The sequence below is a fragment of the Aquarana catesbeiana genome, linkage group LG03, assembly GCF_042186555.1.
Source record: "Aquarana catesbeiana isolate 2022-GZ linkage group LG03, ASM4218655v1, whole genome shotgun sequence".
NCBI classification, from domain to species: Eukaryota; Metazoa; Chordata; class Amphibia; order Anura; family Ranidae; genus Aquarana; species Aquarana catesbeiana.
The window spans coordinates 249,710,492-249,726,708 of NC_133326.1; the positions used below are offsets into that span (position 1 = coordinate 249,710,492).

General features: G+C 46.2%; 1 protein-coding gene across 1 annotated transcript in view; it reads left to right on the forward strand.

Moving 5' to 3' along the window:
• Nucleotides 1-6,068: 6,068 nt before the first annotated feature.
• Nucleotides 6,069-16,217, forward strand: part of ARID2 (AT-rich interaction domain 2) — a 140,309-nt gene continuing 130,160 nt past the window's right edge. The window contains exons 1-2 of the mRNA XM_073619956.1: nt 6,069-6,871; nt 16,116-16,209. Of these exons, the coding sequence (XP_073476057.1) occupies nt 6,786-6,871; nt 16,116-16,209 (180 nt within the window). The 5' untranslated portion in view covers nt 6,069-6,785. The remainder of the gene's footprint in view (nt 6,872-16,115; nt 16,210-16,217) is intronic.

Genomic DNA, 16,217 nt, shown 5'->3' on the forward strand with positions numbered 1-16,217 from the left:
ATCAAAATCAAACTGCATAGGTGTGAAGCAAGCCTAATGCCGGGTTCACAGTATTGCGAATTGGATGCGGGATCTCTGCATCCAATTTGCAATAGCATGAGAATGTGACCAGCTCTCTATGGAGCCGGTTCACATATCTCTGATGAGGCTCCAGTGCAGATATGCACCAGGTCCTGTGCTTCTTTTGGTCCGTTTCAGGTGCGATTTCAGCCCAAAATTCAGGCTGAAATCGGACCTGAAACGGTGAACCAGGACCCCTGCTGCAACCCACATTGGCATCCAGTGTCAACCGAGCCTTAAGGTCTGTCTGCTTGCAATGTTTTTTATTGTAGGTTTAAAGTGTCACAAAACAATACTTCAATCTTATGCACTGCAGCACAGCATATTGTGGTGACAAGCAGCGCAGTGAAGTGTGCTGTGTAGGAAATGCAGCATGTCTACATTTTTATGCAGTGCACCGCAACCACCTTGACACAGATTTATGGTCTGCACATGGCACATAGAAAACAATTGTTTTCTACAGTATGTGCCTTGTGTATACCTTCATAGATCAATGGAGATAGTGTGAACAAGCCCTAAACCTTGGGAATACTTGGTAATCATGATATACATGACACTATGAATAATAATACAAAATGTATTAACCACTTCAATACTGGGCACTTTTACCCCTTTCCTGCCCAGGCTAATTTTCAGCTTTCAGCGCTGTCGCACTCTGAGTGACAATTGCGCGGTCATGCAACGCTGTACCCAAACAAAATTTTTGTCATTGTTTTTTTTAAAACAGATAAAGCTTTCTTTTGGTGGTATTTAAGCACCACTGGGTTTTTTTATTTTTTGCTAAACAAATGAAAAAAAGACCGAAAATTTTGAAAATGAAAGAATGCTTTTCTTAGTTTCTGTTATAACATTTTGTAAATAAGTAACTTTTCTCCTTCACTGATGTGCACTGATGATGAGCCACTAATATGCAGCACCGATATGAAGCATTTATGGGCACTGATAGGTGGAAATAATGGGCACTGACAGGTATCACTGATGGGCACTGATTGGCATCACTGGTGAATACTGATTGGCATCGCTAGTGGACATCACTGGTCAGCACTGACAGGTATCACTATTGGGGCTGCACTGATAATCATTGCACATGTGCCCACTGAACAAAGCTGCTTATTGGCTCTCCTCTTCTCATGTAAGCAGAGGAATGCCGTTAACCAGCCCTTCCTACTTACACTGTAAACAACTGTGATTGGACACAGCCTACGTCATAGGCTCTTTAACATGATCGGAGATGCGGTGTGTCCAAGGGACTCCCCCGGGGCTCGCACGAACGGCTTGTTTTGAAGGACGGCGTATGATGTCCACTCTGAACAATGAAACCCCCGCCCAGCCTATAGCAGAATTAGTGGTTTAAGTGGTTAAAATTATTTGAAAAAAATCCACTGATAGAACAGCTGTTCTACTGAACCACTCTGAATGTGTGAAAACACTTCTTTTGCATACTTAAAGTGATTGTAAAGCTACATTTTTTTTATTAAAATAATAAACGTTTACCTTGCCTGATCTGTGCAATGGTATTGCACGAAGCAGCCCTTTACCTTCTCCTCCCTAGCGCCATCTGCTCTTTCTCTTCTCTGGGGGCACTTGTGGTGGTGTGCTCTTGAGCCGGGCTGTGTGCGTTCATAGACATACACAGCACAGCTTGGCCCCACCCCCACTTCCTCCTCATAGGATTTCAATAACAGCAACAGAAGCCAATGGCTCCAGCTGCTCTAAGTAAATCCCCTGAATGCCTGAAGAGAGGAGAGCAGGACTGCCAGTAGGCACAGTGCTAGATCGAGAGTAGCATCAGGTAAGTGTTTATGGAGGGGGGGAAGACATAGAAAGGTTTTTTTTTACCTTAATGCAGAGAATGCATTAAGATAAAAAAAACTGTTTGCCTTTAGAACTACTTTAAACTTTCCTTTAAAAAAATGACAATTGTCTGTTGGTTATTCTGTTGAGCCATATGTTTTAATAGTTTGAGTCGCTGACCAGAAACAAGTGTGCGGATCCCAACTTTACTGATGACAAGCTTGCACATTTCCCACCATTCAAGGGTAAGAAAGAGGGACACATTATAGATGAAAAATATTGTGGTAGAAGACACAGGGGGTGATTCTGTAAAGCAATTGCAACACATTTCTGTTTGCATATTTGTAGTCAAAAGCTTTGTGCTAATTTTGGGATACCCTTGCCACATTTTCATCATTAGTACCCAATCACACGATAAATTCAACTTTCTTACTTTGAACACATTTACTGTATAGTGCTATTGTTGCTACAAATTTGGTTTAAAAAGAAACCTCACCTCAGGAAAGTGGCGGTAAATATGATCCCTTCCATGTTGGAGTAAATTGTTAATTGTGTCGCTCCTGTAATCATTGGGGTTTATTTACCAAAGGCAAATGCACTTTGCACTATAAGTGCAGTCGCTGTAGATCTGAGGGGAAGCTATGAAATGAGGGGAAGCTCTGCTGATTTTATCATCCAATCATGTACAAGCAAAAATGCTGTTTTTTATTTTCCTTGCATAACCCCCTCAGATCTACAGCGACTGCACTTCCAAGTGCACTAGCAGTGCAAAGTGGATTTGCCTTTAGTAAATAGTGTCATAGTCATAGTGTCACATCTTTGGCTGCATTTACACATGAGGCCTTATGCAAACTGGATGTCAGGACCTGGATTGCCTGCTAGCACTGTGGTTCTCTGGGCGGAGGATTGCAATTCCAGTGTCAACCAGCAGGTGTCTTCCAGCAGCCCTCAGTAATCACTCTTCACCTGATGTTGACTGCTGGGAGGATATTTAGACCCTCCTATTTTAGTGCCTCTTGCTTCAGTTTTGCTGCTGCCAGTAATCTTGATGTTGCTCCTGCCCTATTGGGCAAACTGGGGGGAATTGTGCAGAATGAGGGGGGGGGGGGGGGTGGTGAAGAACTGTGAGCACTGCTGAGGAAACTACAACTCCCAGAGTCTTGGAGGCAGGCAGAGGTAGGGTGCACCAGGGAGGCGGGACGCATGTGACTGACTCAAACAACTTGACCCCAGGAGCAGGAGCATCACCCCCCCAGGAGGGCGTGGGTACTGGTGAGGCTGCATTGATGGGCACTAATGAGGCTGCACTGATGAGGCTGAGCTGATAGGCACTGTTGAGGCTGCAATGATGAGGCTGAGCTGATGGACACTGGTGAGGTTGCTTTGATGGGCACTGATGAGGCTGCACTAATGGGAATTAGTGACGCTTCACTGATGGGCACTGATGAGGTGGCATGGGTGGGCATTGATCAGGCTGAGCTGGTAGGCTGCATTGATGGGCACTGGTGAGGCTGCAGTGATGGGCACTGATGAGGCTGCAGTGATGCATTATTTTTATTAAAGCTCCTTTGTTGCTATTAACAATAAATGATGTTACCACATTGTATCATATTTGTCTTGCTTCATAACATCAATAGCCCTTAAAAAAACAGGTGGGCATGGATGGTGAGCTGATTCGATGGTTCAAAGGGCCACTTGATTGGACTTGCCCCTTAGGCCTAAGGCTGCCAGCCCGGCATCCACTAAACACCGAGGCCACATACATCGGGGCTAAACACCCAGTGTGCACGGGACCTAGGTCAGGGTTTTTACAGGCAATTTTGGAGCAATTTTTCTGTATGTGTTTATCAGGCATAATTGGGCTGGAGAGTTCATTTTAGCCAACAGAAAGATAGTTGCTAGGATGAAGTGATGGTTGTTTTGGCTTAAAAAACCCTTATTTTTGGGCATTCCCACTGGAGTCTATGGAAACAAAAATGCACCATTCTGTTTCAAAAGCAGCTAAAGTACCTTTTTTGATGTTCAGACTACAGGTGCCTGAGCGCCTATATGTGAACAGGCATAAATAATATAAACGCATGAGATTTTGGCATTTGAGTGTTTCAGAGCTTCAAGCTACACAACTCTCAGCTGTGAACGAGGGCTAAGTTCCTCTGGAACTGATATCTGATGCTTTCCATCATTTTCCCAACTTCTCAGAATAGCGTATCTGCCTGTTAAACTCCACCACTATGCAGGAGATGCTTGTGACAGATTTAGCTACACCTTACAGACACATACATAAATCTGTCATATACATTTTTCATACCACTGCTAGATGGATTTCTAAAGACTATTTTTATGAATTCTAGGGATACAATGATCAATAGGGCTGTCATACAACACTGCACCCAAATGACATTTTTTTTTAAATCATTTTTGATACAGAGCTTTTTCTTCTCGTTTTTGTAAACATAGAATTCTGTGTGTGATTGGACACAGCCAATCAGCAGGTTTCATCTAAAATCATTGGCTGAAATCTGCTGCCAAACTCGTACTGTGTCCAATCACAGCATGGATCACGTGCATGCATGCCCCGAAACCCAGAAGGCTGTCATGTACATGTATGTGATTGTGCATGCTGCCCGCTCACAGTATATATACCATACCTCCCAACTGTCCTTTAAAGGGGCATGGCAGGGGATGGGTGCTATGCCTACATACTTTTGCGAAAAGGTGTCCCTCAGTCCCATCTCAAAATGTTGGGAGGTATGTATGTACCAGTGAAGCAGCTATGATTAAGCACTGTTAAGTGTGAAACGCGTCAGCTCATTTGTCCCATTTTCTGCTGTGGCTTGTATTTTTTTGTTTTTTTATAATAAAGGCTATATTCCGGAGTGCGGCGGTCCAGAACTTTTCCTTGCCTCATTTGCTATATGCTTAGCCTGCACCTGGTATTCCAATTCTGAGGAGAGTCTTTTTTCCACATTAAGGATGGGCTCAGGCGTGTTCGCTCCCTCCACGTGCAGAGCCCGCCGGGAAGTCGGCACGGCGCTGCGCTAATCACAGGCAGTGAGACATTTCCTGATCTCTGCAGCCACACATCGGGAAAATGTCTCACTGCCTGTTATTAGCGCAGCGCTGTGCCGACTTCCTGGCGGGCTCTGCACGTGGAGGGTGCGAACATGCCTGAGCTCTTTCTTAATCCACATATCCACCTGGAGTGGTGATCCCTTCCCACCCACCAGTGATGGCGAACCTTGGCACCGCAGATGTTTTGGAACCACATTTCCCATGATGCTCAGCTACATTGCACAGGAATCATGAGAAATGTAGTTCCAAAACATCTGGGGAGCCAAGGTTTGCCATCACTGGTATATACTGTGAGCGGTCGGCAGTAGATTAAATCTGGACATTTTTGTTATCTATTTACTAAATGCAGCATCATATGTTATATTTTACTGAAAAATTGGCGTTTGTGCATACATAAATTGAGTTAAGCGTATTTTTTCTTTAAAATTTGCAATTAATAAACAGCTGTGCATATATTGTGCAATATAAAAAAACTGTAACAGCCACCATTTTATTGTTCGGGGTTTCTGCTTTGAGAAAATATATATTATGTGGGGGTTCCCAAGTAATTTTTTTGCAGAAAAATAAAAATAAATGCAGATTTTAACCTATATGTGAAAAATTTAAAATTTGCCTTGGTAGGCAGGCAGTTATTATATACTAAGGCCCATGGATTGCAATAGGCTGTGGAAAAGAGTGAATGGATCCTTTAAATGCAAACCAAGAAGCAGTATTAGTAGTTGAATAGCACCATTCTCCAGGAGAGACACACACAGAGCTGGGACCATGTGCTCAGTCCAGGTCCCTGCCTCAGAGTATAGAGGCGTGAGAGAGCCCATCAGCAATGTCAGTCTTCACATAGCTCTCTGTGTACAGTTTTTTTTTTTCTTCAGTCCCATAGTTTTACCACAGTTCCTTAAGCCGTCCCAACGGTCGGTAGTGTGTTGTTTTCTCCGCCTGCCTCCGCTGTCGTCAAATTGCACACCTCCCCTAAAGCTCTTCTGCTTCTCCTTCCTATTGTTCCCCGCCGCGCGCGCACCGCAGAGCTCGCGCACAAGCCTCTCTCGCGCGGGCTCCTCTCCAGGCGCGTACCCTGCAACGCACTCCCTCGTGCACGTGAGCGCGCGGCTCTGTGCAAGGCCCGGCGTGCAGTACCTGCGGCCGACGCTAAGGGGTCGCTGTTCTGCGCTTTCTGCCCCCCTCACCAAGCACCACCAGCAGCAGGAGCAGCAGTGGCCGCCGCGGCCTGAGATCTTTTTGTCTGAGGCAGAGTGAGGAGCCGCTCGATTCCGCGGCCGCTTAGCCGCCCGTACGCCGGGTACATGTGAGAAGAGAGCGCCGGGGAGAGAGCGGACGGAGGCGGCGGAGAGCAGCTCACACATACACGGGGGCCAACGGCCGGTATAAGGCGCTCACACAAAGGGGGGGGGGAGGAGGGAGAGCGGTGGGAGCCCGCAGCGGCCCGGCAGTACAAGCACAACATGCTCCGTGTGAGGCGACCATCCGCCGGGCGCCTGTGCTGAAGCGGGAGGAGGAGAGGAGGGGGGGAGCGGACGGTGAGGAGGCCGCCGCTCGGTAACGTTTAGCTACTGGTGGCCGCGGTGTCTCCTCGGCCTGAACTTTTGCCGTGTGTGGCCCCCTCCTTAGCCCGGCTCCCCCCCGCTCTCCTGTACGGTCCATGAGCGGGCTCGGGCCGGCCGCTGGCTCCGTCCTCTCCTGAGAGGCAGCCGAGAAGGAAGAAGAAGGAGCGGGGGGCCATCACCACCCCCGGGCCCCCTATTAACGGTCACTGTGTGAGTGAGAGAGAGACTATCGCCCTGCCTGCTCCATCCGCATCTCTAGAGCCGGTTATCTGAGGACACCCGGGGCCACCCCCTACCATGTCCACATCGAAATCCCAACCCGTGCACCGGAGGAAGGGGCTGGCTTTCCTGGATGAGCTGCGGCAGTTCCATGAGAGTAGAGGGTGAGAGCCGGGACATACACCGGGGGAGGAGGGGAGATGATATTATTGTTATAGGGGGGTCCCCTACACACACACACACCCCCCTCCCCGCCAGGCCTGTTTCCCTCCACATTCTCCTGAGATGTCAGTGCTGGCTCCTGATCCATTCTATACACAGGGGCCACCACTTCCCTCCAATCTTTATTTACTGTTGGCCTAGATGCATTGTGGGAAGGGGCCATGCACACTGTGCACATGCTGTACCAGGACTCTCAGCAGTCCCAAACTTCTACAGGTGTCTAGTCCATCAATACCGGAAAGTTGGAGCTTCTCTTTACCATGGCGGGGGTCACCTAAGTTTTAGATGTGACTCGGAGGGAGTGATTTGGACCCTATACGCACTATACAACTTTTGTTGTCTGATTTTTTTTTTTTTTTCCTGTAGATTTACCAAAACCATCTAGTGCAAGGTATAAACAGAAAAGTCAGTGCTACTACCCATACACCACATAGATAGCAGAGCTCCCAGGTGCGCAATCCACAGTCACTGGCTGAGTAGAGTAATGTGGAAAAAATGATCCGCACTCCGGTTGTTGCTCTTAAAATTTCTTCCTTTTATTGAATAGCCACAGTGAACAAACCCTGTGTAAATCAGTTGACGTGTTTCAGCCTATAAGGCCTTAGTCATAACCACATGTAGTGCAAGGGCCTGCCTGATTGCATCCAAATTGAAACACTGATTTTTTTTCCTTTAGATTTACCAAAACCATCTAGTGCAAGGTATAAACGGAAAAGTCAGTGCTACTACCCGTACACCACATAGATAGCAGAGCTCCCAGGTGCTCGATCCACAGTCGCTGAGTAGAGTAATGTAGAAAAAATGATCCGCACTCCAGTTGCTCTTAAAATTTCTTCCTTTTATTGTATAGCCACAGTGAACAAACGCTGTATAAATCAGTTGATGCGTTTCAGCCTATAAGGCCTTAGTCATTACCATATGTAGTGCAAGGGCCTGCCTGATTGCATCCAAATTGAAACTCTTATGCCCTGTACACACGACACGACTGAAGGTTTTTCCAACGGAATTCCGCTCAAGCTGTCTTGCATACACCCGATCACACCAAATTCCGACTGTCCAGAACGTGGTGACGTACAATGGAACTAGAAAACGGAAGTTTAATAGCCAATAGCTTCCGTCTCCTACTTGCTTCAGAGCAAGTCGTTTTTGGTATGTCGGAACAGCACACAGACGAGCAGTTTTCCCGATAGGAATTGGTTCTGTCAGAAAAATATAGAACATGTTCTCTAAGGCCGTCTGAATTTTACAACAGAAATAGTCCGTACACACGGTCGGAATATACGATGAAAAGCTCCCATCGCACTCTTTCTGTCAGAAATTCTGCTCGTGGGTACGCGGCATTAGACCACTTTCAGACTGGGGCGGTGGGTCCGTTTAGCGGTAAAGCGCTGCTAGTTTTAGCGGTGCTTTTTCGTCCACTAGCAGGCCGCTTTTAACCTCCGCTAGCGGGCGAAGAAAGCGCTAAAAGCGCCCGTGTTGCAGTGCTTTTCAGTAGCTTCGTAAGCGCCGCCCATTCATTTCAATGTGCAGGGGTGGTGTAGGAGCGCTTCTCTTTCCTATTGTTCCCCGCTGTAGAGCTCGTGAACAAGCCTTGCGCGAGCTCCTTTCCCGTGCTCTCCAGGTGCATACCCTGCAACACTTTCCTGGGTGCACGTGAGGGCGCTCGGCTCTGTGCAAGGCCCGGCGTGCAGTACCTGTGGTGTGGGAGTGCTGTCTACAGTGCTCTCACACCTCCCCAAAAATGCTACTTGCAAAACTTTTTTTCCTGTCCTGCAAGCGCACTGCCCTAGTGTGAAAGCACTCGGGCTTTCACACTAGGGAGGCATGAGAGGTGCTATTTTTAGTGTTAATACACCTGAAAAGCGCCTTGTGTGAAGGGGTCTTAAAGCAGTTGTATACCCCTTTAGCACATTTTTACCTACAAGTAAGCCTATAATAAGGCTTACCTGTAGGTAAAATGAATGAATGAATGTACAGTTTAGGTGGTACTCGCCTTGCATTCAGTGGCGCATGCGCAGTGAAGGTCTGGCAAAGGTCCAGGGTATCTTGCTGGACCGGATGCGCGGAAGTGACGTCATCGCGGCTCCAACCACACAGTCAGGAGCCGCGAACCCGGAAGACTCGCCAAGGCAAAATGTCAGCTCCCTTGGCAGTGACTGGGAGACGGTGCGGGGGCTTCGTTCTGAATTAAGTATTTTATAATGAGCTAGTATGCGAACAATACTAGCTCATTATGCCTTTGCCTTATATGGTGTTTTTTTTTTTTTTGTTCTGGGTATACAACCGCTTTAAGGTTTGACCTCATATTATATGGTTTTGGTAAATCTGAAGGAAAAAATCTACATAAAATCGTAATCATCGCTTTAAGCTGGATACAACTTTCTTTTAGTCTTACCAAAACCATATAATATGAGGTCAAACCTAAACACTTTCAATTTGTATGCAATCAGGCAGGCCCTTGCACGACATAGTTTGAAGGTAAATCTAAAGGAAATCGAAACAAGTTGTATAGTGTGTATCCAGCTTTATTATAGAACCAAAGGCAAAACTTTAGTACGGGAGAGTTACAACCCCCTTTTTTTTTTTTTTTGCCATATGTGTCCTATTGGGGAGACGTCACTTACGGTCACAGACAGGATGTCAGAGTGAATCCCTCCAAAAGTGGTCGTCAACAGAACTAATGTCCCCTTTGGGAGATTTTCTCTATTACTGTTCTGTTGACTACCCAAAATACAGGGTTTTCCTTTTGAGGGCCAGTTCATACTAGGAATTGCATAGGAAACTGGTACGAGTTCCCCTGCGATTCACAGGCAGATTCAAATGCAATATTCCCCATGCACATATTCAAGAAAATGGCTGTTCAGTAAGGCGGGGTGCTGTAATTACCCTAGGCTGGAAACCATGGACCATCAAAGTGAAGAAATATCATCAGCACACCAAGGATTCCTTGAAAGGGTCCTAAGCTTTATTTTTTTTTTTGTGGTTGCATGGTAAATATACGGCAACGTTTCTGAGTCACGCAGGGCCCCTTAGGCTTCGTAACATACTTCATCACTTGCTTAAGGGGCCCTGCGTGGCTCCGAAACGTTGCTGTATGTTTACCATGTGACAACGAAAATAAAGCTTTGGATACTTACGAGGAATCATGCGGGCAAATGCGATGCATATGTGACCAGCATTTGGGGTGTCATTAAGTTAATATTGACACCCGCTACAGTGCATTTAGAACACTGTGTGGGTAACGTGCAAGGAACGTGGGTTTCCCACACCACGTTCGGCTGTAAACTGGCCCTCAGTATTTTTATAAACGTACTGCCCTGGGGTGTCATTAACATTGGACTGACACCCGCTGCAGATTGCAAAGGGCAGTGCACTTTGAATGTGGTGTGGGTAACGCACATGGAATGTGGGTTTCCCACACCGCGTTCTGTTGTGAACTGGCCCTCGGTATTTTTTTTTATAAACATACTGCGTTTGGGGTGTCGTTAATATTGCACTGGCACTTGCAGATCTCAAGAGCAGTGCGCTTTGAATGTGGTGCATGGAACACAGGTTTTCGGCATCACATTCTAGTGTGAACAAGCCCTTACTCTCTGTGATAAGTCACCTGGAAAGTAGAAAGGATAAATATCCCTAATGGGCACAGACGGCAATAAAAACCTGGCGGGGTTCTAATACTTCTTCACTCTATTCAAACTAAACAAAAAAGTTTTGTCTTTTAGTTCTGACAATTGCAATCTATAATGCTGATGTACCTGTGTGTCTTTGCTGTATAAATATTTTTAAGGTCTCGGATAGACTGATGTTTCCTGTATGTCTGGGTTTAGAATAGTTTCACTCAGATTTGACCATAGAATGTTTTATTACATTGCAGATTGGAGTATTGCTTATCTGTCCTTTTTTATAATTTTGGGATCGGGGCACAGATCCTCAATCACACTGTTCCAGGGATAGTAGGAAAATGTTTGATGGCTGACAGTTCACTGGTTTGATTGAAGTGTTTATATTTGAGACCCTCATGGCTGGTTCACACTGTATGTGAATCGCACATTCATGTACGATTCACATACAGTGTGGTGTTATTTCAGCCCATTCAATTTGAATAGGCCGAAATTGCACTAAAAGTAGTGCTTTCAGTATGCAGTAAAGATGAATGGATATAAGTTTCTTTGTGTGCCCTGGCACTCCACTGGGCATCCTAGTAGCACCTGCTGTGGTGATTTGATTAAATCCACCTAGGTTAGTGAAAAGATAAAATTATAGATGCGAATCCAAAATAGCCTGACTTTAATGAAATTTCCACCATATATGGTATAAGCTGCTGACTTTTAATATAAGGACACTTACCTGTCCATGGATCCTGCAATGTCGGCCCCCCCAAGGCCGACTCGTCTTATTGGCTCGGGTGCAGGCGCCGCCATTGCAAATAAGGGAAACCGGCAGTGAAACCTTCAGGCTTCACAGACAGTTTCCTACTGCACATGCGCGAGTCTTGCTGCGCTTTATGAATGGTCCCGTCGTCTTCTGGGACATGCACAGGTCCCAGAAGGCAGCGGCGGCGTTAGAACGGAAGTACAAATTTGTACACTTCAAAAGGTATAAAACAAATTAGAAAACAAAAAAAATATATACAAAAACAAGGGGGTGGGGGTGGTCTTTTGTTTAAGACCTAGTTGTTTATTTGGCTGGAACTCTGCTTTTAAACTCTAAATTTTAAAACTGCAGAGTTTGTAAGGGTCCAATCACACTAGGCTTAAGAAAAGCTTGTATATTCATGTTCTGGATATATATTGCGCCAACAGTTTGCGTATCACTTTACGTGAGCGCAGAGAGTACAGTTACAATATAATTCAATACAGGAGGAATCGGAGGACACTGCTAGAGCATTTTTGTATGGGCGTTTAGTGCTGGTTCACACTTGTGCGATGCGGGAACCCTGTGAATCCACTGCGGTTTCTCGCATTGCACCCGACTCGCAAGGCAGTTCACACTGCCATATGCGAACTGAGTGTCAATACAATGTTAGTGACACCCCCATTTCAGCTTGCATATCGCAGTGCAAACTGTCAGTTCGGACATGAAAACCCATGTGATCCGATTCTGGTGTGGACCAAAAAAAGGGTCCTGTGTGAGTTTGGTCCGAATGCGATGCAAATTCAGCCCTACTATCTTTATGACTGAAATCGCATTGCACGGACAGCGCATGTTAGTTGCGGTGTGAATCACAGGCCATCTCGCACCACGCACTGGTGTGAACCAGCACTGTTTTTTTTTTCTACCAGAAAAAGAAAAGGAAAAAAACTTTTGTAGAATCTGCATTTCTTTTTTCTTTTTTAAAGCCAGTGTGCATGGATCCTAAAAGTACTGCACCCCCTGACTGGATAGTGCATTTTATTACAAAGGTGAACTTGGAGTCTTTACTGCAATATTGCTCATTAGAAACACAAAAGGCAAAGTCTGGCCAATAGGTTTCTCATCCTGAAGTCTTGCTTTTCAGCTTGCCACATGGTTATGTAAACAATCAGTTGTGTCCACCATATATGTCAGTTGTGATGAAAGATCTATAGTTGCTGAGTCTGCAAGTTCAGGCCCTCTTCAAGGATCCTTCCTGTTTTGTGCTGAGTGTGATCTTTTCAATTAGCACTAGGACTTTAATCCCAGACTTTGTGCAGACTTTTTTTTTTTTTTAAATAAATCCTAAACATTGGGGTGTATTTGAAATGTAGAGGCTTTTTGCTTCTTCCAAGTGAACCTCAATAAATAAGGTCACCCTGTGCTCATTTTAGAGTAGGTCCTGATGGATTCATTTACTAAGACCAGTGAGCATTTACATTGTGAAATAGGCTCTCACTTTTCCACTTCAGAGAGAGTGGCATATAACTAATTAGCGGCCTTATCAGCAAATATCTATAATAACCACTGCATAGCGGGCGCCTTCCATTGTTTACCAGTAGCAATCCTGTTTGCCACCATGATCTGAACTGCAACCTCATTGCTGAACCTAGTACGTGTGGGTATGGAGCGCAGGCCTCCTGCTGCTTGTTGCCTGATTGGCACTATGGCTGTAGCACTGTGGCAGTGGCTGTCTATTTCATGGGTTCTTTGCTGAAGCTACAATGCAGATTGCGGTGGCAGATAGCAATGGTAAGGTATGGTAGATGCTGTGCAGGAATGGACAGGTTACTTATGTTTGATTTGCTGACAAGCTTTGAGAGTTTTTCTAAAGACTTGGCATGTACATAAGGTGTGGAATTTGCATATTCTAGGTGTGCAGCTTGGTGGATTCCCATCTGTGGACCTACTGTTGGTTTATGGGTCTGATTTCTAGGAATTGACCTAGTAAGGGGGTAGTTCATCTTTACCAGAAACCTGCCTGTGCAGATAAGGGGTGACTGTAGATGAAAACAAACTGTGCAGCTTTGACAAAAGTTGAATAATGCCCTTGCTATGGGTTTAGGCCATTTACATACCTCATAAAGCCTGACTGGAAAACTCCCAGGGTGTTGCTAAGAGAGGCCTAGCTGTTACTGTCTTACCTTCAGACCCCTTTCACACTGAGCCGCCCCGGGCGTCAGCGGTAAAGCGGCGCTATTCGGCCGCTAGCGGGGCGGTTTAAACCCCCGCTGGCGGAGGAAAAGGGGTTAAATCCACCTGCAAAACGCTGCAGCGACGCTTTGTCGCGGTATAGCAGCACTGCCCCATTGTATTCAATGGGCAGCGGCGCTTTAGGTGTGATGAGTTCACTGCTCCTAATGCGCTCTAAAGAAGCTGCTGGCAGGACTTTCTGACGCCCTGCCAGCGCACCGCTCCAGTGCGAAAGCCCTTGGGAGTGAATGCAGCCGCTGTTTCAGGGCGCTTTGCAGGCGCTATTTTTAACACTAGTGCCTGCAAAGCACCTCAGTATGAAAGGGGTCTTACCATCACAGAGGCAAGCCCTTTTGTTGATTCAAACCCTTTCACATCTCTCCTGATGCTGAGCTCATTATTTGAGAGCTCTCTCCTGTGATGGTGAACAGCAACAACTAGGAGACTTCTAGCAACCTCCCAGGAGTTTTCCAGTCAGGCTTCATGGGGTACATACATGGCCTACAGCAATAGCAAGGTCATGATTCTACTTTGGTCAAAGCTGTAGTTTATTATTTTATCTTCAGATGCCCCTTTCCTGAATAAGCAGGTTTTTGGTAAAGGTGAGCTAACCCTAATGTCTGTGTAGAGGGAGGGGTAACGTAGTGTAATCCCCTTAGCTGAGCCTGGGGGAGAGGGGGGGAATATAAAGAAGACAGACACATTGCCTGAAACAAACAGATCAGATGAGCTCAGACACCCCCATAGTGTGTGTCCGGGGTGATGCATATTCAGCTGGTATATACAAGGCCCCATACAAGGTCCCTGTGCACACCAGTAGGGGGAGGTATGTGTTCTATGGAGGGGGATACATGTTCTATGGAGGATTATTGGGGGGGGGGGGGGATATGTTCTATGGAGGATTATTGGGGGGGATATATGTTCTATGGAGGATTATTGGGGGGGATATATGTTCTATGGAGGATTATTGGGGGGGATATATGTTCTATGGAGGATTATTGGGGGGGGGGATATATGTTCTATGGAGGATTATTGGGGGGGGGGGATATATGTTCTATGGAGGATTATTGGGGGGGGATATATGTTCTATGGAGGATTATTGGGGGGGGGATACATGTTCTATGGAGGATTATTGGGGGGGGATACATGTTCTATGGAGGATTATGGGGGGGGGATATATGTTCTATGGAGGATTATGGGGGGGGGGATATATGTTCTATGGAGGATTATTGGGGGGGGATATATGTTCTATGGAGGATTATTGGGGGGGGATATATGTTCTATGGAGGATTATTGGGGGGGATATATGTTCTATGGAGGATTATTGGGGGGGATATATGTTCTATGGAGGATTATTGGGGGGGGGATATATGTTCTATGGAGGATTATTGGGGGGGGGGATATATGTTCTATGGAGGATTATTGGGGGGGGGATATATGTTCTATGGAGGATTATTGGGGGGGGGGATATATGTTCTATGGAGGATTATTGGGGGGGATATATGTTCTATGGAGGATTATTGGGGGGGGGGGGGGATATATGTTCTATGGAGGATTATTGGGGGGGGTATATGTTCTATGGAGGATTATGGGGGGGGGATATATGTTCTATGGAGAATTATGGGGGGGTATATGTTCTATGGGGGGGGAGGATATATGTTCTATGGAGGATTATTGGGGGGGGAATATATGTTCTATGGAGAATTATGGGGGGGGATATATGTTCTATGGGGGGGAAGGATATATGTTCTATGGAGGATTATGGGGAGGGGATATGTTCTATGGAGGATGATTATGGGGGGATATAAATGTGCTATGGAGGATGATTATGGGGGGGGGATATATATGTGCTATGGAGGATGATTATGGGGGGGATATATATGTGCTATGGAGGATGATGGGGGGGATATATATGTGCTATGGAGGATTATGGGGGGGGTATATATGTGCTATGGAGGATTATGGGGGGGGGTATATATGTGCTATGGAGGATTATGGAGGGGGGGATATATATGTGCTATGGAGGATTATGGGGGGGAGGTATATATGTGCTATGGAGGATTATGGAGGGGGGGATATATATGTGCTATGGAGGATTATGGGGGGGGTATATATGTGCTATGGAGGATTATGGGGGGGGGAGGTATATATGTGCTATGGAGGATTATGGAGGGGGGATATATATGTGCTATGGAGGATTATGGTGGGGGGGGATATACATGTGCTATGGAGGATTATGGTTTGGGGGGGATATACATGTGCTATGGAGGATTATGGTTTGGGGGGGATATATATGTGCTATGGAGGATTATGGGGGGGATATATATGTGCTATGGAGGATTATGGGGGGGGATATATATATGTGCTATGGAGGATTATGGGGGGGATATATATGTGCTATGGAGGATTATGGGGGGGGGATATATATGTGCTATGGAGGATTATGGGGGGGGGATATATATATGCTATGGAGGATTATGGGGGGGGGGTATATGTGCTATGGAGGATTATGGTGGGGGGGGGGGGTAAATGTGCTGATTATGGGGGGGCGGGGCTGTGTTTGATCTCGAGGTGAGTGTATTGTGATTGCTGTCTCCGCAGGTCCCGGTTCAGGAAGATCCCGGCGGTGGGGGGCAGGGAGTTGGACCTGCACACCCTCTACACCCGAGTGATCACTCTGGGAGGCTTCGCCAAGGTGAGCAC